The sequence below is a fragment of the Kryptolebias marmoratus genome, linkage group LG8, assembly GCF_001649575.2.
Source record: "Kryptolebias marmoratus isolate JLee-2015 linkage group LG8, ASM164957v2, whole genome shotgun sequence".
Classification (NCBI taxonomy): Eukaryota; Metazoa; Chordata; class Actinopteri; order Cyprinodontiformes; family Rivulidae; genus Kryptolebias; species Kryptolebias marmoratus.
In genome coordinates this window covers 25,320,285-25,343,076 of record NC_051437.1, presented here as the reverse complement: position 1 = coordinate 25,343,076, position 22,792 = coordinate 25,320,285, and the positions used below count along the sequence as shown (strand labels likewise).

The 22,792-nt window shown below is 36.4% G+C and overlaps 1 protein-coding gene across 1 annotated transcript in view; it reads left to right on the top strand.

The window, feature by feature from the left end:
- ctnnbl1 (catenin, beta like 1) overlaps nt 1-22,792 on the top strand; it is a 54,960-nt gene that overhangs the window by 25,437 nt on the left and 6,731 nt on the right. The window contains exons 12-15 of the mRNA XM_017411167.3: nt 2,140-2,237; nt 3,162-3,242; nt 14,367-14,504; nt 15,268-15,340. Of these exons, the coding sequence (XP_017266656.1) occupies nt 2,140-2,237; nt 3,162-3,242; nt 14,367-14,504; nt 15,268-15,340 (390 nt within the window). The remainder of the gene's footprint in view (nt 1-2,139; nt 2,238-3,161; nt 3,243-14,366; nt 14,505-15,267; nt 15,341-22,792) is intronic.

The window sequence follows — 22,792 nt, the reverse complement described above, 5'->3', positions numbered from 1 at the left end:
CCTCGTGTATAGATTTGGTGGTGTGAAGGTTTTTTTTTTATCCACGGTGATCAATAATTCCAGCATTTTCTAGTTGGCACATTGTTATGTAGTAAAAAATTATGTTTTCCAAAAAAAGTAGACATTTATTCATTTGTTTCATTTTGCTCAATATTCAAATGTAAAGCAGCATTTTAAACACGTGTATTGATTGCATGTCTGCCCAAGACAAATAGATGAGGAAGCTGTTTTATTTAACCTTGCCCTCTTTTTGGTACCCACAATACAATCCTGCTTCCACCTCTTCACAAATCTCAAAGGAGCGGTCTCTGTTTAGTTTTAAGCCCTTTGGAGAAAACGCTCCACAGCCAGCGATCAATAGCCCCCTGGGCAGGGCTCGGAGGTGGTGACATCAATTACCAGTTGGATCAAGTTGATAAAGTAGTGTCCTTTTGGAAATGGCAGTTAGGCTTCCTGTTTCTTTCTACTGGGGGAAAAAAGTTTGTCTACATTAAAATAAGGGACACTTTGACTAAACCTGGTTGATATGCAACAAGATTTCATTTTTATTTACAAGCTTTCTTAATTATCTTGTCAGTTAGTGTCAAGCAAAAAGAGCCTCATAAACTATCAGCAGCTCTTCTGACTTGATTATAATATGTAGGAATTTTCCAACATACGTTTTCTGCATAAAATGACCTTAATACATCTTCAAAAGTTTGACAGATGACATCTTGATCCTTTGTGTTGCAGCTAAAAACTGATGGCGATCTAAACATAGAGAGGAGTAACAGTGTCTTTAGCAGAAATCTAAGTTGAGATTTTTCTTCATGTTGGTCCTTCTGGTTCATCTGTTTCATGGCATTAGTCTGATCAAGACTTTCTAGAGTTTTATTCAACAAAGCAAGTCAACAAGTCATTATCTTAAAACCACAGAGAATGTTGTCTTACAAATTTTCTTTATCTCGTGACATCAAATTACTGTAAATAAATAACAGTAAGACTAAGAGGCACAATCCTTGTTAATTATTAGCACTCACTTAATATAAATAAACTGAGGTAAAATGTTCAAAATTTCTAATTGTTTCACTAAGTTGTATTATTCTAAATGATGAAATGTTGGTCAAATTTATTTCAGCTTTTGGTGCAATGTTCTTCTCCATACTGCTTTTCTAAATCAGACAGGTTTCAATTTTGCAAGTTGTTTCACTGCATTTTTTGCACTTTTCCCTGCTCATACTGTATTGTTTCTATTGATGGACATCTGTGTGTTCTGTAAAAAACAGATGCTGGCAGGTGTTATAGTCTTTAGTTTTCTCAGCTCCTCTGTCCTGTGAATAAAGATGCTGACGGTCATGAGGGGATTGCACAAAGGAAGCTGACAGCAAACAAGACCCCTTTTAAAACGCAGAAATGGGATTGATTCCTGCACTCTTGTTGCTTAGCAACTGCAAAGCCTCATTGAGAGAGAATATTGACCTCTTGTTGATAAGTCCAATTACATTTTTCTGCTTTCGCTCTGTATATCCAGTGATTTTACAATGTCACGTTCTGTCCTCGTGTGTGTACAGTGTATTTTTCATCCAATATCTTAGAGAAAGATGTGATTGTCCCCTGCTCTCGCAGTCTGTGACTAAGAGGATGTGTGAATAAGATCCATCTTGCATTTCATGAATTGGTTTAACAAGGGCCCTCATTGTTGGCAACACATTTCTGTTACTAATTTAGTCAATTACCTTGTCTTCAGATCTTCTGTGAGCTAAATGGCCCCAAAGCTGCCACAGGCAAATTTCTATCACTGCTAGAAATGTAATTCAGCTACATCCAAAAGCGTTACACATGTTCCAGTATGCACCCGAAAGATAAATTGAATTCTAAATTTCATTTACATTTTCTTCTCCTCTTGAGCTGCACGCTCTCTGCGAGGGTATCCACTCTGAGTGTGCAGTTAATTGCAAATTATCAAGTGCTTAATCAGTTTGTTGTTCTTGAGGTCTGTTGTGAATCAAAAACCGTGGGTCATAGGTTAGTTAATCATCATGCACCTGTGTGTTGGTGTTTGTTTGACAGAGATGCAATTATCGTATTGACTTTAGATAAACTGAAATTTGAAGATTTAAGAGTTGTGGGCTTTTTCTTAAAGTTGTAACTTTTTCTCAGAACACGTCTGCTCCATCATCGCCTCCATGCTGAGAAACCTCAAGTCCCAGCAGAGAACCAGACTCCAAAACAAGTTCATGGAAAACGATTGTGAGAAGGTTAGTTTCTGTCATTTTTCTTTTGTTGCTGCTGCTTTTCATCTTTTATCCTGCCTCCTTCGCATTTCTTTTGTATCCACAGTAATGATAGAAAGCAAATTGCTTTATGATTAAGCGTAAGCTGAAAAGTTAGTTTTTCCACTGTCAGTGTGTTTTTGTTACTCTGTATTATGCAGTTCTTGGAATCAACAATCAGAACTTGTATTTTCTAAATCCAACTGCATTTTACACATAATTGAACTATAACTGTGTGAGGGGCTCCATTTGTTGGTACCCTTACAGCTTCTTGAAGCCGCTTCATTTCTTGTGAAAAGTGATTCAGGTAAAATCAATTATCTAATGTTTATCTGCATGTCTTTAGTATGTGATGGCGTCAACAAAAAAATTGTGAAAAGAAACTGTTTCTTGTGTATTTTACAAAGATATACTAAACTAGTATGGGCAGATTTAGTGGTACCCTTTATGAAACATTTATTCTTTGCATTATAATGGTGTTTCAAAACTGTTTGACTTTAATCAGTATCGCAGGTGCCTCCTAACAATTTATCAGCCTATTTAAAGGGAACAAACAGACACTGAGTGGTTTGGTATCATTTTTTGCACTACACTGAACCTGGAGCAGAGAAAACAACGGTGAGAGCTGTCTGAGGAGAGCAGAGAAAAAATTATAGATATCCATGTCTTTTGGGTTTTTTTTTTCAAATACCTGAACCTTTGTAAAGAGGTCTAAAAGTCTGCCACAAAATAATTAATGTTAGAGTGACGTATTAGAGTATAAAATCACCTGTGTCAGAATCTCCAGCTTGATTGATATTGTTCAGTTTCTGTTCTATAGTCTCTTGTTTCTCTTATTTTCACTTTGCTTTCTTCTCTGCTGCATTTCTCACATTACCTTTGTGTGCCTCTTATTCATTCGCTCCTCAGGTTGATCGACTGATGGAGATGTATTTTAAATACCTGGAGGCTGTTCAGCAGGCTGACAAGAGGATCGAAGGGGAGAAACATGTAAGCATCCCTCCTTTTATCTTCCTTCTCTCTGTCCCTCCCACCCTCTCAATCTGCCATCCTCCTCCTCCAGTTTCCTTTCTTTTGTCACCTTTTAATATAAAACCTTCATATTAAGCCTGCTGCAGTGATGGAGTCACAGGAAACTGTGAGATTTTGAACATGCAGGCTAAAAATCACATCATTTTTACCTGAATCTTAAATAAAAAGTGGGTATCAGTGCAACATAGTCCTAAATTCCTGATTTTGTCATCAGGTATTGGATTAAAAAAGTAAAACTGACGCATAAAAGTTGAGATAATAACTGTTATACTTTTTAAAAAGGTAACAAGAAGAAAATGTCATTTTATTTTTGATTAGGTGTTCAGTTTTACAGTGTTGCTTTTAATTATGGGCCTGTATAAGAATCGGATCCCCTTTAGCTAAAAATTCCACAATTTCATAATGTTAAAACTAAATTTAAAGCCACAATTTATTTACTTTTGCTGTAAAGCAGAAATGCAAATCTGATTACTGCTGCTGCCAAAATAATATCACATATTGCCTAATAATTATATTGGAAATGTAATATGTCATACAAATGTACCTTTGATCTTAAATATAATTGTATAATTAACTTACAAGGATTGAAATTTACCTTTGAAGTCTTCAGGCTATTTTAAAATTGTGATTTTTTTTTTATAGAGGACATAATTCGCCATCAGCAGCTTGTTTAATAACTGAAAGCAGTACTTCACATAAATATGTGATGCTCACTTATGATGGAAAAGTTTAGTAGTTTTGACAGTGTGACTCTTCAACACCGTGGTTTATCTTGAAACTGGTAATCGATCCATGACTGGTTGCATTCAAAGCTGCAGGGGAAAAAAGACCTAAAATACCATCAGAATCCAACTTATAACAATATGACAGTTTACAGGGGACTGGAAAGTTTGATAGGTGTGTGTGGATGTATCTCAGTGTGTTGAGCTGTTGGTTAGACAGCTCGATGGAAGGATACAGATAGAAGTGACCAGGCAAGGGATAATGGTGTGAAAAAAAGAAGGAAAGATCATCCTGACTTCAAAAAAGTGGAAAGACAAGAAAAAAAAGTCACAGAGACATAATAAAAAAAACAGAAGAGGAGGTAGGTAGAAAAAGAAATAGAAGAAAAGAGATAAAGTCTGAGTGAAAGAGGGAATGACGAAGAGGAGAGAGGTGTGGGAGGAGACAGATAAGTGAGAGATTTCTATCTAAAGATGACAGAAGATTAATTTCTCAGACAGACAGTGTGGTAGGATTGCCAAGAAAAGGCCAGACAGTTTGACATTCTCCTCTCCTCCCACTTTTTTTCCTCCCTGCCTGTCTCCCTCTGCCGCTCTCTCGCCTCCTCCTGCGGGATGGTGAAAGGGTGGCTTCACGATAACCTGGTGATAAGAAATGCTGTCTGTGTGTGCAGCTATCTTTGAAGCCACATTGCTGGGCTTCCTCAGTTCACAGCCATTCTGGGTGCCAGACACACAGAAGGCAAAAAGTGAGATAAAACACCTTTTTTTTTTTTTAATAATTAGTGGCAACAAAGTTCTGCTCTTTACACACTCTAAAAGAAAGAACTTTCAATAAAAGTTATTATCGTATTCATCGTGTACTATTTTGAGCTAAGGAGCAGTCTACAGGGCTTATAAACTGTTAGATGACTATGAAGATTAATAGCAGTGGATAAAGGGACCGGTGTGGCATCAAGTCTTGAACAAAGATGAGAGGTATGGTAATCTTTTTCATGTTCATCTCTGTGGAGCCACAGGACACTTTGAGCTTGATGCTGGGGGTGTGTAGTTTTCTCTTACAAGACCATCTGGGGTACAGAATTATTCAAGAAAAAAATACTTGCAGAACAGCTCTGTGCAGCTCAGCACTACATGATAGTGTTCCTAAAGTTTAATGTTAATATTTGCAATATGTGCATTGATCAGAAAAAATGGTAATTCTGTTGGGAATTTTTTAATTATTAATGTCTGCTCATATATTAAGCCTAATGTGTCTGTTATGGAAAATATTTTAGCAGTAAACATTTTATTGTATAATGTAGGTAATTTTATTACATTTTAAGTCATAGCCATTAAAATAATGTCCCGTGGTTATTATAAGAAGGTCCTTGGAGATCTCAGCACATTACTTGTTTAGTTATAGGACATAGATGGGTCATTTTTATGTTTTTGTAAGGTATATTGTTTTATGTTTAAGCTTTGGTAATAAGGTACAAAATGTTAGTTGTGTAATCCAGTGTGACGTTTCATTTTGGTGACTAGTGTGTGTTTTTAGTGTTATGCTGCTGTATTAGGTGTGCTGTTTACTTTTGAATTGATAGCGTACCATATTTATAGCATTGCAAATTCATGAAATTACAAAAATATATTATAGTTTGTTTTAATGAAGTTTAAAATACAAAGAATCAGTGGTGCAGTACATTAAAAAAATACTGCAGGAGGAAACAAGAAATTTCATTTTAGCAAATGAAAAACAGATATAAACTTTTGTTTTAAATCACCTTATTTGTTTTTTATTTATTTATTTACAAGGTGCTAACCAGATGCTTTAAAATTTCTTAGGTTTTCACATATATTATTTTATTTTTTTATTTAAAGCAGTTATGCAGTCTTTAGATTTTTTTATTTGAAATCAATGCTGTTGTGAGACTAAAATGCAAACTAGTTTTTAGAGTGGGAAGAGGAGTTAACAGTGCCTCAGTGTCTGTTGGAGTGCATGTCGAATGGGGCAAATAAGGTGCACGCATTTAGAGATAAAAAAATTAAATTTCCTGTGAAGACCTCATACAAAATGTATGTGAAACAGTGATTTTTAACTATGCTCTTACTCTTCTTTCAGTAGCCAAGGCTGCTCTTACCTGCATCTGTTCAACTGACAGAAGTTTGGCTCTGATTGATTTAATTTACATCCATTGCACTTAAATCCCTTAATTTCTATTTTGAGAAAAAGAATATGAAGCAATTTATCAGCCACCCAAATAAGCCAAGTTTTTGACATTTTGGGTGAAATTACTAAGATTTGTGATATAAATATACCATCTTTTTGTTTGTTCACATGGAGCTAATTGAAAACTGGTTTGACTGTGTTTTGCTGTATCATGAGGCAGAAAGTGAATCTGTTCAATCTTCATAAATATTCATTCATCGGATTAGTCTTTAAAGGAATGCACATCACCCGCTGCCTTTCATCTCAGTTTTAAACTAAGATCATCTCATGATTAGAAGGGTCCGAGTTGTAGTTGTTTTGGTCAAACATGTTCAGTAAATGACTCTATGCATCATCTCATGAGATGTGTTGGCACAGGGAGTATGGGTTGGGAATGATGCTCAGCTACTACCACACCAAATTTTAGCCTACTATCTGTAAAATTGACTGACTTATAGTCATTTTAGTGTTTGCTCAGGTTGCTTAACTGTGGCAGCCACCTTGAACTGGTGTAACTCCAAGTGTTAATCATTAATCAGTTGTAGATGTACATCCAATGATTATTTTTGTTTCATTAAAATCTTTTCTCTGGATCATAAAATATTTTGCTAGCAGACAATCAAAGACACCCACAAACAGACACAGCAAACACATTATCACCCTTTTACCTGTGGTGGTGGGTGATACCTAGTTCACTTTAAATAACAAAGCTGGCCACCAGAAAGCTTGTTTGTTTATTGTTTTTCACCCAGTTTACTTGCAATTTCTGATCTGGTAATTTTTGGGGTGTATAAATTGTTTTTATTCCTTGCGTTTGGTTAAAGTGCTAGCTGCTGGTGCACATTACTGACATGCCCAGTGAAGATTACTGGTTTTGAGCATTCCTGTTGATGCACAAACCCTGAAACACCCAAATGATATTTCCCGTTTGAGAATCAAAGTCTCCACCAAATGCCACGTTACTTTAAAGAAGCTGATAAAGACACCAACCCAGTTCTGTCCTGCACCTCAGCTGAATCGGCTGCCGTCAGCAGCAGCAGCGTTTTATCTCTCTCCGCCGTGCCTTTTGGTTTCCCCTAGTTAAGCCTGTTTTTAGGGGGCGGTAAGCAAAATGTTTTTCCTCTGCAACATATTATCCACAGATTTCTCAGGAGGATAGCAAAGGGAAAACTGCTGCTGCTTTTTCTTTGCATCTCCAGCCTCACGCCTTTAATAAGCTGCTTACTTTCTTCCCACCTTGGTATCTCTCTTCTTTTCCCCCCTTTGGTATCCTTCTGATTCTCTCTTTCTCCAACTCAGTTGCTTTTCTTTCTTACTATATTTGTTATATTTTTCCTTCTTTGTTTCTTTTATCAGTCCTCCTCTTCTACTCCCATTAATATTATTCCACTCCTTTCTCTTAAGCACATTTTTCTTCCTAATTTTCAAACTTACTTCCATGCTTTAGATTTGTTTCTATATAATTTTTGTTTTCTGTTATTTTACTCCCTTCAGCCGAGGTTTCTGCTACTATAAATACCCTTTTTCCTCCTTCTTTTGCCACTTCTTTCAGCCTTCTTCACCTTCACTCTTTTCAGACCTTTTCCTGCTCCGTGCTTGATGGTAAAACTCTTTTGAGATTGATGAAGCTCAGCGGAACATGGCTCAGGCTGACCTCAATACTGTGAAATGCCTTATTGCACTTTTCTACTGACTAAGAACTCAGATGGTTGTTGTGCTTTATGTAAGCCTGTAGCAACAGTGCAGAAATGTCCCAGATTAGCTTTGCTGACAGTTCAAAAAGAATGTTTGTCTGACGTTGGAATTGGTTTTGCCCCCTAATGGGATATATTTAGTTGACTTCTAAAAATAAAACTTATTTGTGTGTGTGATTCACTTCCAATTTTTCAATGAAATTCTCTTTGAGTCCCAGCTTATCCTCCTGTCAGTTTTTGTTATTCCTTCATTCAAAAAGTCTTCATTCATTTTATTAAAACTCTTTTCTGCAGCCAGTTTATTGATGATCGGACTGGTTCATCACCAACTGTGCAGTATGTTGCAGATTTCTTGAGTCATAACTTATTTTATTTAGTTATGTTTATTTTTGCTTTTGCTGAGCCAGACTTTCTTGTAAAAAGTTTGAAGTGGTCCTAAATATTTCTTAAGGATTTCTTAAAGGTATTGTGTACTTTATTTGCATTGTTACTCAGTTTCTGACCAGTTCCTGATCATTTTTAAACAAATGTTTTTGTTCAGATTGTTAACTCCAACCTGAGAATCCTTCAGGTAAAAAACGCTCCTACACTCAAGGGATGAACCAGTGTTTCTGACCCATGAAAGACAACACAACAAAGAACCCATTTTAAAATGGATCTTTAAACACTTTGTAACTAGCAGCCTCAAAGACTTTATTTGTTCTCATTTTTTCTTTAATCCATCAAAATGACCAAATATAACACAGTTTGAGGTAAAAAAACAACAAATTTTAGCACTAACAAAATGATTCCCAAAGAGCCGTTTGGGACGGCATACAGGAGATGATGAACGGAAGGATGATGCGTCTCCTAGATCCTGTCTCGGGTCTTTGGTGGATTTTTTTCATGTTTGTTAAAGACATTTTTTCAGATACTATTCATTTGTCCTGCACAGTGTGCTGAAAGGGTCAGATACAAGAACTGAATGAGAAATTAGTAATAACAGAAATATGCCAAAGTCTACAGATAAACTTAGAAATACTGTCCCTGTAAGCCTGTAGAACTATGTATCAAGATCACTTTAAATTAGTCTTAGCATTTTTTGAAGGAATGCATGTCGCCCATCACCGTCAAAGACAGAGTTCTAAACTAAGATCTTAAATTGAAAAGGAACAGTAAATTATATTATGTGTGATCTTATATTAAATCTTTTGAGATAAGTTGGCTCTAACTATGCGTTGAGGATGATTCCATGCCACTGCCACACCAAATTTTAGCTCCGTATCAGTAAAACCGACTGAATTTTAGCCATTTGTGTGTTGGGTAAAGTCAAATAGATATGGTGGCCATATTGAAGTTGGTTGATTCCAAATTTTAATAAGTTGTAGATGTTCATTCAATGTTTACTCTCCTAGAGTTTCATTATAATCTGTTCAGTGGTTCATGAGATATTTTGCTAACAGTTAATGCCAAAGTTCTTAGCAAAGTGTGTAGAGCTCCGAGTTTGTTATGAGAATGATTCTTAGCTACTACTGGATCAAATTTTAGCTTAATATCTGTGACCTTGACTAAGTTAGTCATTTTTGTGTTGTGTGTTGTTAATCAGTTTAAGTTGTCAACCAAATGATCACTTTTGAAAGACACCCAAACACTGGCAAAACATTATTAGCCTTTTTGTGGTGGTCAGTAAAGATTATAAGAAGGTCTGGCTCATTGGAGGCTAAGTATAAGGGAGTGTAAAACTTTTGCACAGTACTGTATAACTTGTGAACTACCCCACCCGTGACTAAAAGCAGCATACTGCTGCTTCCTTTGCTGTTCTAAGTGCGTCATCCAGTCAGCAATCTCTCGTGGTGCTAAAATAACATTTTTCAAAGAGAAATTACTGAGCATACATACTTAAGCTGCCTAAAATCACGACTAAAATGCTTTCTGGAAATCAGACAAACTGTGTTCTGGTGGGAAGTATTTTAATATTTGGACAAAGCTCAGCAGAGACTGAACTTGTTTTTGGTTGCGAGTACCTCCCTCCTCTCAGAAACGGGCTGTTTTTTGCTTTGCCCCACTTTGTGAACAACCTGTAATTGATGTGCTCCCGAGAGCGTAGGACTATTCTTTTTCTCTCTGCCACAACAAAAACTCATGATGTTGCCTCTTGGTCTCACAAAGTTTTAGTCTTTTATGTTTTGTTTTTGTTTAATTTTTTTTATTTTATAATAAAGCCATAAAAAGTAGTCAGGCCTTAAGCCTCATAAACAACATTGTGTCTTACATATAGTCTCACAAAGACTGGGTTTTGGCATGTTATATCTGCATTCAAGCATCCCTGCAAACAGTAAGAGTGGGAATAACAACTAGATAAACATATTCAAATATGTAGAAATAGCACACATTCAGTCATGCACAAATATTCGTATACGGTTTAAAATTACACCCAACAACCCTCAAACTGCACGCACTGTCCTTCATAAATCAGACACTCCCCATCACACAAACACAAAAGCACCATGCAGCTAAGTTACAGTAAAGGGACTAAGACTGAAAATCACTGCTTATTACTTTGTCTGTACTGTAGCGAGGCTGCGGGCTCCCCTGAGGTTGCAGTAATTTACTTGTCCAATCCCTTCTTTCAACACGTTTTTCTTTCCCCGCTTCTTCTCTTCGGCGTTTGCCAGAGGGACCGAGCTGACACATAAAAGATATTGGCCACAATGTCAAAACTCCGAGTGGACAAAACTCTGCCGCTGTAATGAGTACTGCCACACTGCAGCACAGTCGGCTCGGGCTTTAATATCCCAAACGTCCTCTTCCGCCGCTCACAATAATGAATATTTAATGCACTTGTCATTGTTCAAAACCTTCCAGTCCTCACTCAGATTTAAAGGTCTGGCTTGATTCATCATGTGTTGAACATCTTTTCTCCATTCCATTACAGTGAGGCTCCCCGTAGGGTGCAGACGGCGACTTGTCTAAGATCTTATTTGAAAATGTTTTTTTTATACATTTTTCCTGAGGAGACCAGATTTAACAGCATAGAAGCCAAATGGGAAGAGCTGTTGCAGATGTTGAAAGCTTACAGAAGTTAATGATGTGCATTGCCAAAATTTTGAAATCTCATCTCCTGTCAGTCTTTATGATGGCCTGTCTGACGAGCAGTTTAGGTGTGTCTCAGTTTGACTTCTCGAGTGGATTTTCCTGCTGCTTTCAGCCACAAATTTCTTTTAGGTTTCAGTTATAAAATGACCTTCGTACTCTGGTCAGATTGAAGGAGATAATGCAACTGGGAACTCAACAGATGTAAGAACAGCTCAAGTGAGAAAAAGAACCCAAAAACATAAAGAAAAACTTATTTCTGAAAGCCATCAGAGTTCATATCTAAAGGACATTTTCATGTGTAAAGCAACTCAATATGCTTTCCGATAGGAACATAAAGCACAGAAACATTAAAAAATAACACGTTTAGAACAGAAACAACAGTTTATTAAATACGACCAGCATATTTATTTTTTCATCAAATTAGGATTATGGGTAGTGGTATTGATAAGAAGTTATTTGTTAGTTTTTCCCACTTCAAATGTTTAATAATTTCAATCAGTTTATTAAGGCTTTAATTTATGGTAATTTCCCAGTGGGTTTATATTGACATCTTTTTCAAAACCCAGTCCATAATGATTTTGATCAGATTTTTGTCTTTTTTTTTTATTTTAATCTAATCCTATTACTGTACTATCAACAATCACACTTGTTTTAAGAGACTTATGTGTGTGGCTTCTGATTTATTGCTTCAGAGTTGTGATTCCCACTATAAAAACTTAAGAAGTGCTACTTCAAATTGCTCGTGTGTCTTTATGGACACATAAGCATTGTGCAGAGGCACAATCTGTTTAATTGATTAGGTGTTTGACCCAAAAATGGCTGAGTTCAAGCCAAACTCAATAATTCCCAGCAGAACAGTGCATTGCAGTGAGATGATCAATGTTATTGAGCTCATTTTAGTTGCTTTTTTGTAAATTGTGTCAAATTGTTCAGTCACTTAGCTCGTAATTTTATTTATTTATTTTTTTGCTGTAGTTTAGGTAAGTTTTGAAGTCATTGCAATGTACAATTCTCATACAGTGACTCAGTTTGTTGGGAGGTACGTGCTGTTGTATCATCCTATTGTAGCTGTTATCTTGCATCTTCTGCAAATGACTTTAGCTGAACAATTAGACACACTGATTATTTGCAATTTTGAGATAATCAGCATTGACCAACTATTTTACAGCATCGATCGCTGATTCAGGTCACTAATTCAGTGTGCTGACATAACTTCAGCACAGCAGCATTGTAAGTGATGCTGCTATAGAATAATGTTTTCCAACATTTATTTGGTTGATATGTTTTATTTAAAATCAATGTAGTGTTAACAGAACGTATCTGCTCGACAAAACAAAACAAAAAATTATATTGATCAATTGTAAATTTACTGACGTTAATCCTTATTACAGAAGCACCTTGTAGTTGGTGTGCTTGAAAAGCCACGACTTTGAGTAAATCATCAAAAACGGTCACCTTAATTATTTTTCTCATTTGTTTTATTACCTTTCTTCCTTCACACAGTGCCAATAATATACATAATTTTGTACATCCCTGATTGCTCATACCTTACAGTCTAGTAAAGTTATCAGTGATCCTGTCAGGACTACAAGATGGACTATGGTATTATTTTTCCACATTTATAGGATAATTTTTGTCCATCTGCAGTAGAGAAGCTGATGGCTAAAATGGAAACAGGAGGATAATTGAGTTTTCCAAGGCCTCTGTCAGAGAATGCCTCCAGTGCTGTGGTACTGTGATGACCATAGGAAGCCATGAGGCTAACATAAAATAGACTCATTCTCTGTTAAAGCTATAAAAGGAAACTGATCAAATTCATGATCTGTTTTGGATCTTCCTTAAATTCTATGTATGTATTGTCTGTTGTCTATTTTTCAATTAGACCTTCATCCTGTCTTTTATTTTTTTCTGGTAAAATTAAATTGAGAGATGTGTGTGACTTTGCTACAAACTACTAACCCTTCCCCACAAAATAATGAGCCCAGTTGTTGTCCTGGAAACTGAGATAGTATTTTTCCCCAATAGATAGGAGGGGAAACACATTTATATTCAAATGGCTTTGGTTCAAGTCTTGTTTTCTTATCAGGCAATGGAAGGCCAAGCTGTGGGACTATTTTACAGTGTGATAACTGTCCTCTTTGTAATAAAACAGAACTCTATGCCAGTGTTTTTACCCAGGGGAAACATAAGAGATAAATGTCCCACATTTGATGGCTTTATTAGCACTTTTTGTTTTAATCACTTACATTGTTTTGCTTCTAATTAAAAAAAAAAAAAAGCTTTAGTTAACATTTTGAAGTGGAGCTTTAAATAGGCCTTTTTTCGAATTTGTCCATGTCTGTATTTGAATATCATCTCGCGTATTTTAGTTCAGCCCTGAAATTTACTGTTGTTGCACTGTTGATGTTTTTGATAGACTTGAAGCGTGCAGTTCAGAAAGTCTGTACATTTTATAAAACGTGAGTAATATTTGAGTTTCATTAAGCTGTTTGACGGCCAGGCACTCTTTACCTGATCCGTGTTTCCGTACAACTCTAGTAGCTTTTGCTTCAGACTGTGCTCACCACCCTCAAGTTTACCTCTTAATCTCTAATGATGATTAATGTGGACTCTGTGCTTATTGGCAGTGTTGTGTTATTGGCATACTGACAGAACTGTTAAGATGAATAACTATGCGAGTGTGCAAATGTGTGTGTTGGTATTGGAGCCTTTTTGTGTGTGATTGGGTTAGCTGCGAAATCGATTGATTTGTGTGTGGTCAATGGAGAAAATGGATTTGTGGAGAATGGTGGTAAACAACACTCAAATTATATTTAGCCTCCTGGTTTTTGTTAAAAACCCAGTTTACTCAACAAACATCCAATTTATTACATTCTTTCCAAGTTTCATGTTGATGGTTTTGATTATCACCCTTTTCTGAAAGGAGAAATCAGAGTGATGCTGTTTTGCCCTGATTGTCTGTGTGTGTGTGTGTGTGTTTGTGTTTGTCTGCAACCAGAATATCAAATTTTAAAGGATCTTGCCAAAAAAAACCAATAGATGTACATCTATAACTGATTGACTTTTAAAGTCAGTCCAATTTGAGATGACCCCCACAGCCAACTGACCTTAAAAACCACAATATTGATCTTAAATTGGTCAGTTTTACAGATACTAAGCTAAGGTTTGGTGTGGTAGTACCTTATAGTCGTTCAAAGCACATAATCTGTAGCTTCTATCTCACGATAACTCACAAGATTGTGGATAATGTTGTTTTCAAGGTTTGACCAAATTGCCTACAGCTTCCTTATTTCTCAACATAAGATAATCTTTATCTAAATCTTTGGCCTAAAAGACAGCAGGCAGTATGTGTTCCTTCAAGAAATACTGAGCCTTTAATTGGGTTTTGTATTTGTGTGTGCAGGAGATGGTTCGTCGGGGGGAGATACTTGACGACAGCATGGAGGATGAGTTCTACCTTCGCCGTCTAGACGCCGGACTGTTTGTTCTTCAGTTGCTCTGCTATATTATGGTGGAGATCAGCAACTCAGGGATCTCACAGGTACACACACACACCCACACACACACTGGCTTCCTAAATGAGTTTTCTCACCAATCAATTATCGTTAAGACATTCGATCAAACAAGCTATAAAAGCAGACAGGCATCAGATGGTGCTGTGCCCAACTGGCTCACTCACTTCAGCACTGATCTGGCTTTAATTGGGCTCTCAAAGTGCTGCTTTTGTTTTTGGTTGTGAACTAGGCAATACTTAATACCTGCATTTTGTTTATCTAGCAATGGGAAATTTATGTTTTTTAAAGACCAATAAAAAAAATTTTGAAGGCCAATAATTCCTTTTTATTAAACCGTCCGTTTGTTTGATATTGATCATTCCTCTTTGCTTTTATTAGTTATATTGATCTGTTTATGTTCATTATTAAAGTAAAACTAAGATAGGAATTTCATGTAAACATTAATCGCTTTTTTTGTTCAGCACTTTTTATACCAAGACAAAAGATAATTAATAGATTTCATTAATTTCCTGGTCTTGTCATTGGAAGCACTGGAGTCTGATTGGAGGTAAAATAGAATATAGTTTAAGAACACATAGTGAATAAAATATAATAATTTTATTTCCAGTTAGATTAGCACTAATAATAAAAAGCAAAACAAACTATGCATGACAGTAAATTTATGCCATGTTTAAAACTAATTAACAAAATATTTAAATAAGTGAAGGAAAACACCGAAGATGTACAAACATATTTACAAAGAAATATTCCAATATCAATGTGTTTTTGTTTTTTGTTTTGTATTTTTAGCTTCACCAGAGGGTTCATCAAATTCTTAATGTCAGAGGAGGCTCGGTCAAAATAGTGCGCCACATCATGAGAGGTGAGTGAACTTTATTTTTGTTTGTTTTTATTTTTCCAAAATAAAATTCACCCTCAGAATAACCCTCAACTTCACAACAAAATTAGGTGATATTTTAAGGGTTAAAATAATACACTACATATTTACTGTCTTATATAAAGCAAGATGTTGAAATGTGTTTATTACAGGTTCACAGTTTTATTTTGAATACTTGAATAGGTCTAGTTGCTTCTCTGTTGAAAAAAGGTACATTTCTTTCCTTGTGGTCATTGCTGTGTAACTTTTTTATGCACCCTGACCTGAAAGCACAGTCAGGAATAATGGTGTGTCACTTTGAGGTGCAAGTTGTGACGGTTGTGTTACATTTTTTAAAATTCGCCCACTTTAACTAGACTTTGTATATTTGTTAATCTCTGCCATTTGTAGATCTCTTTTTAAGATCCAACTTCTGAGCCATCTTTGATGTAGCTGTACTGGATTAAATATTCTAAATGTGTGTTGATTGGTTGAACACCTAAATATAGCACTGACATTCACTATTTAAAAAAAAAAACGGTTCTTGATGAAAAGCAACATGAAACCCACACTCAGTCCTCATTTACTGATTTTAACTCAATCCTAAAGCTTACACAATTTCAGTTTACCCCTCAGCAGTACAATTTCTACATAGCTCTGGCCTACAGCCTAATGTTAAGCTTTTCACTTTAGTTGCACATCTTGCCAATAAAAAGGATTTTCCCTTCTTTAAAAATAAAAGTTATCCATGGGGTTTTCAGTTCTTCAGATGGCAGGATTGCCCGGAGATTCTTGTTTATGCTTTTGGTGCCAGCAGCACAACATCTGGTGTGCTTTGCTTGTGGCTGAGTCATGTTACAGTTAGCAGAAGTGCCTGTATCGAGGAAATGGTGATGTTCTGGGAGACAGCTGCTCACGCTTTGTTTGTGTGAAAGTCAGACTAGCCACTTGGCAGGCAATAAGCACCCTACCTAATGGAAGCTAGATTTTCTGTATGAAGCCTCAGATTTTGTAGACCACTTATGCACACAAACATGTATATAAGACAAGTGTTACAAGGGTAAAATGATCAGTTATTTGGTCTATATTGTATCACAATTACTAAAAGCAGTAAAACATAGCACTTATTGCACTTAAGGAACAGTGAATTGCTTTGAATGTGAATTTTTTCCTTGATACCCTTTTTGTTCAAATTGAAATGTGAGCTGCTGGATAAAATAAACACAAATAAATAAAATCAGTAATATAGTGCACTGCCAATATATTGTAGAACCCTACAGAATCCTATTTTTGTTTCTTCCCTGAAAATTTTGTTTTAGCTTTTTAATTACATGGTTTACAATGTAACCACATTTTTTGATGATGATGGTGATGAAGGTGATGAAGGTGAGGCTCCACTGCAGCATCTATCTGTTTTTTGTTGACAACAACTAATTTTTGCACCAAAGTTCAGCTGGATGCTTTCAGCTTCTTCAACACAAAGCTAATGGGCTTTAACTAAAGCTATTACTGTGTTTTAGAAGTGTTCACTCAAACTGGAGTAGTTTTATTTTATTTATTTTATAGTAGAATATCTGATTCCACAGCTCTCTCCTTGTATTAGTCAGAACTTTGTGTCTGCCCATCTCCGCACTGCTCGTGAGAGCATGTTCTTAAAGTGGAATATGGCAAAGGATTTTAACATTTGATTTTTGTTTATTACACTGTTTTTGTGATTGCTTGGAGCTGAAATCAACTACAAATTTGATTTAATTTCACAGCGCTAACTGAGATGTCAGATTTCTAATTTTTGTATAAATGTAAATGATACATTTTTATTCTGGCACAGTTTTAAAGTACATAGAGCTGGTTGCACCATTGCACCGTCTGCAGTCTGTGACTAACCTATCACTTCAGAGCTTGTGTGAGATGAGATGAAAATAGTGAAATGTATTTTAGATTTAAAATACATATGGAAAAGAACAAGATAAAGTAGTAATGCAAACATTGCAAAAGTGCATCTAAAGCATCATAGTAACAGTGTTTATATGTTTTTATTCATATTGCCAGTGTTCAGATTATTCAACTTCACTCAGAGATGCATTCTGGCATCACCATTCCTTCTACTTAATCATATCCTCTCTGTAAGTAGGTCTGTTTGTTATTCATTTATGTTCTACTTATCTAAACATATCCTGTCCTGCCATATTTGTTTTTTGTTTGGCTCTCTGAGATGTATCAGGTGTGTTATTTTTATCCTTGTGCAACATCCATCCTTCCTGTTTCATTGTCGGATAAAGCTTGAGGACGAGGCTCTGATCACACACCCTCTGGCCCTTGTGGCATGTAGCGCTGTAGATAGAGTCATCTGTCACACTTGCCAGCGAGTGTGGCAATTCTCTAGTCCTTCCTGTGTGTGTGTGTGTGTGTGTGTGTGTGTGTGTGTGTTTGTATACACACATGGGAACTTGTTATGGCTGAATGGTGCTCTTGTTTTCATCAGCATATTTGCAAACACTTGTGTCTTGTTGTTCACATTGTTTTTTTCTTTCTAAAAAGATAGTTTTGATTATATGTGTGTTTAATGTTCTCATTGTAATGGCGTTTAAACACCCAAACTTGATAGCCACTTTTTCATAGGTGGGTACAAAATGGGCTGAGGTGGGTACGATGTGATTAGAGATATGTAACAAAATAATGTGCACAGCCTAGAATACAAGTTTGCAAGCTGTTCACACAAAAATAGATTGATTTTCAAAAATCGCCCACTTGGCTTGCTGGTCACTTGGTTGCAAATCAAGTGAGACTGCAACTGAAAATTTGCCTATTTTCTCACAATTTTTAAATTGCTTACTAATCTCCAAAAGTTGCATTGGCTTTAGTGTTTATCATTCTTTCTTTTAGGCCAAAATGTGGAGCCCTCTTCCATTTTAACTGCTCATCTGGTCAACTTGAGATTGCAGGAAAAGGTTAAGCATGTATAGAATGTGTCACAGTGTTCAGAGTAACACTGAATTCTGCTTCTGAGAATTGAAGAGAAATTCAGACCTATTTCACTCCACATAGACGGTCTGTTTGATAAAGTTGTTGGACTGTAGATTTGGAAAACAAAATAGGGTGTAGGAAGTATCATGGTTTGATCTTATTTTGCATCAACTAGTCCAGGAAGGTTTAGTGTCAATTATGGACCAATAAATTTTCATTCATAGTCAGAAAATTCTAAAGGAAATTGTCAGGACATCTGTTTCTGTAGTGAGTAAATGGTTCTTACACCAAAATGGAGGGTTTATCATTTTATCACACAAGCTGTTAAATGAAGAAAAAACAAAAAAAAAGAGCAAAGATGATGTTTTAAAAGGGACAAATCAAAATGTTTTAAGTGTTTAGGCAGAATTGATTAATGAGTAGTAAACATATAACACATAAACATACAAAGGTTTTTGTTTTTTATTATTAAAAAACAAACAAAAAAACAGTTTTGCATTGAAGAAGACTTGAACTATGGTATTAAGGCCATAAAATTATTAGAGATTTTCTTTTCTGTTCTATACATATTGTGCAGATTTTATGATTTTTCATCATGTTTGTAGTACACGGATAGTAAAAGCATGACTATATCGACATTGAATTTACAAATGTTTTAGCATAAAAAGGCTCAAAATATCAACAGATTTTTAAAAATTGAAATAAGAAATAAGGAACCCTGTTTTCCTTTGCTAACAAACTAGAGTTTAAAGGGTTGTTTGTTAGAGATGTTTTGTCTCATGCATTGATTTGAGACCCTGAAGGCCTGTTTGCCCTTGAATCTTTGCACACATCGGTTTTCTGCATGATGACTTCATACATTCGAAAACCTTGTTGCTATTGATTAACACACCGCAGCATTATTAGTGCCAACTCTCCCTTGTGCAGCTTCAGGCTTGTATAACAGTGTTTTAAATGACTTATGGTGTTCCATCTGCCACTGTAATCACACTGAAAGTCCTACAGGATCTCTCCATCCTTGGCTGCAGCTGCAGAAACTGCTCCTGGAAATGATTCTCCTTGTATTCATGGCAGATCAGTCCCAGTCACTGACCTGAGTAATGGCAATGTTCAGTACTGTATTGTCCTCTATCGTGTTGCCGTGGTGACAGAAGGAGAGTGTATCGGCATGCCAAAGAAAAGCCTCTGCACCGAGTTGAAGAGTCACAGCATCTCTGACCTTTCTGTCTGTGTGGCTGACTGCAGAGCCATTCATAGACACAGAGATGGAGAAACATGTTCCCAAAGACGTGCTGGCAGGAAAAGAAGCAGTTTCCTTTCATGTTTTTTGTTAAATATCACACCTGGTGTCCCTTTAACTGCTTTTCTCAGCAAGCTTTAAAATTCTGCTGTTTTTTTCTTTGTTTTGGGTTTTGCTCAGAAGTATCCTATGTTTCTGGGCTCAAATCCAAATCGTTTCTGCTGCCATTCAAGCCTGATATCTCTCCGCTGCAGTCCAAACCTACATCCTTGTACCTTAACACTTTCTTCTTTTGTTTTCATAACTTTGCTTCCAGCCCTGCTGCTTGTTATAATCTAATTCTCCTCAGAATACACAATGATGGGATGACCTGCATTCTCCAGAGTATGTCTGCTGTCATTGTGTTTCTTCTGACCCGACCTACACGGAAAACTTAAGAAACGTCTCACGTATCGTTCTGTTCGACTTCCCCACCATGCAGCTCTGCCTGCACAGGTTGTTGCTTCTGACTAAACTACTTATCTGCATTTTTTTAAAGTTGTGATCAAAACTATCACAGCTAAAATGAATCTGTTTGAAACCTGACTCTCAGTTCAATGCATCTTGTCTCTGTTCATATCTGTGTAAAAAAAAAAAATTGTATTCCTAAAAAAATATTTGTGCATACTGATTTACACAGAGATGGGTACATGGTGTTACACACATATAAATGCAGTTTTTCTTGTCCTCTTTAACAGTTAACAGTGGATCAAACATTTAGAGGTTGTTCAGACCTGACAGGTTTGAAATCCCTCAATGCACATTAAAAACATTTTCCTTCTAGATCCTTTTATCTGCATGTTTGGTAGTCTGAACCCAATCTGTCCTGAGCCAAGCTGCAGGACCTCCTACTGAGCTGATGTGACCCCACACAAACAGCAGAGTGGATAGCTCAGGATAAAAAATAAAAAGTCGTTCAGCTACCAGCTGATTAAAGATAAAGAAAAACAGTGATTCTTGTAAATATTCTGAAGATGCAGCTTTTTTTCTTTGTTTTTGTTTTTGGTGGGGGGTGAGAGTTAGCTAAAACTGTTTATCCTTCTCTATATAAATTTCTGTTTTCTTGAGATTTTATTAATCAAAGTGGATTACAGAACATTGTTTGGGTGAGTTCCTGTTCAGTGTAATGTTTGTTTCAAAAAACTGCACTTTCCAGTATTGCATGTCTTGTTTGATTTGATTTTATTAGTTTGATTAGTAATTGTGTCAAGGAGTGTGGTGCAGTGTTATCAAAGCTGTTAGACTGGAAAAAAAATCATCTGTAATAAAAAAGCCTTAATGCAGGGGAGCAGCTGACAGAGGATCTGGGTAAGCCTGGTTTTTGGTGGTGGTTTGTTTTAAGATTGTCTTTGTGCTGAAAAAGGACATAAGGTCAATTTATAGCACGTTTTCTTTATTTCAAATTCAATGCTTCTGTTGTTGGAATCCAAACTGCAGCGTTTTATTATATATCTGTTAGCCCACCCTACAAAGATCACCACCAGCCGCCACTGATTATTTGTGCACAATATCTCTAAAGTCTCTGCCTCGTTCCATTTTATCTCTCGTTATTTGTTATTTTTATTCTCAAAATATAAAAAAAACAACATTTCTCCCCCCTGAAAACAAAAAGAAATTTACATCCAAGCCTTGTACTGTGAAACCCTGCTGGCTTTAGTCAGGAAAGCCTCCTTTATCTTTTCTCTCTGCAGTGTCTCTCAGAGAAAAACAGTCTCTTTTTTTCTCTCTCTCTTTCTGTCTCAACATCCCTGGGTTTAATGTGTAATCCCTCCTTCAGAGGCAGAGCGGATGCACGGATTCCACCGGGGCTGCGGCAGCTGCAACTTCCTCTTTCTGCACATTAGACTCACAAATCGACCGTCGAACAGTCTCAAAGGCCTTGTGTGGGAGGCAGGAACACAGAACGAAGAAAACAGTTGAATTTTCAGAAACACGCAGTGAAGCCCTGCGTCAACAAGGACCTGAGACTTTTATAAAGAACCAGACTTAAATTCACTGTTGCCTACCTCCAGATTTATTTAAATATTATAATCATTTTTAGTTAAAATCAGTGGGGAAAAGCCTTTTAAAAGTGTTGAACTGCAGTGATGTGATGTTGCATTTTACTTGTTATCCCTCGTTAGTGAAAGGGAAGGCGGATGATAATGTTTTTGCCCATGTCCAAAATATCTCAGCTATCAAACATCACTACACAAATCTGAATGAAACTTGTAGAAAGTTATTAGATGGACACCTTCATCTGATTAACTTTTGAAATCAACCTGATTCAAGATGGCTGCAACAGTCAACTGCAACAACACAAAAAGGCTTTAAACTTAGTCAGTTTTGCAGATTTTGACCTAAACTTTGGTCTGAGTCTGATCCCCAACATGTTCTGACCTCTAACAGATTCTGCAAAATCTTTGTTAAATTTTTTTGCCTTTAACTATTTGGTATCAACTGTTATCTTTTTGGCAAAAAAAGTCTCATTAAACACTGAGTTTTTCAACAGTTCTTCGGAGCTGTAGGCTTTTTTTCTTCTTCTATTTATTCAGGATTTGAAGCTTGAGGATGTTTGAGGAATTTCCAACATGTCAAGCTGAGAATTACCTCCGGGTCTGAGTGTGGTGGTCAGTTTCATGCTAAGTCCAAAGTAAATTTGTTCAGAGTCAAACTGGCAGAAATGGACACAGAGCAAAGCTGGGTATTATCCCAACACGAAAGAATAGAATCAAAAACACGGATTAACTAAAGTTCATCTGATTTCTCTTTTTTTTTTAATTCAAGTTTTTATTGAGGAACAGCATTAAAAGTATGCATCACATTTGTTCACAGAAAGTGGAACAATCTTATACAATCTTCTAATCAGTATGTTAAATTAGTCTATAGCATACCTCTTCAGGAGATTATCCCAGCTCCTGTTATAAATGTTCCCTTTTCATTTATTTCTCCTCCACCCCAGTTCCACACAGGAGAGTAGGGAGGACAGAGTTTGTACAAGTCTGTATCATATCAGAATAACTTTTTCCAACCGCAAAACAAATAATCAAAACCGAACAGAGTAGCTAAGGAACAATGGGTGTCACTTCACTTTCATTAGTATCAGATCTAGTGTTCATGAAAGTCCGCCACGGGGTCCAACACCTTTCAAATTTATCTTGTTCCAGTTTAAGTGCAAATGTCAGTTCTTCCATCTTGTGAATATCTTGGATGACGTTTATCCAGTCTTCTAGGGT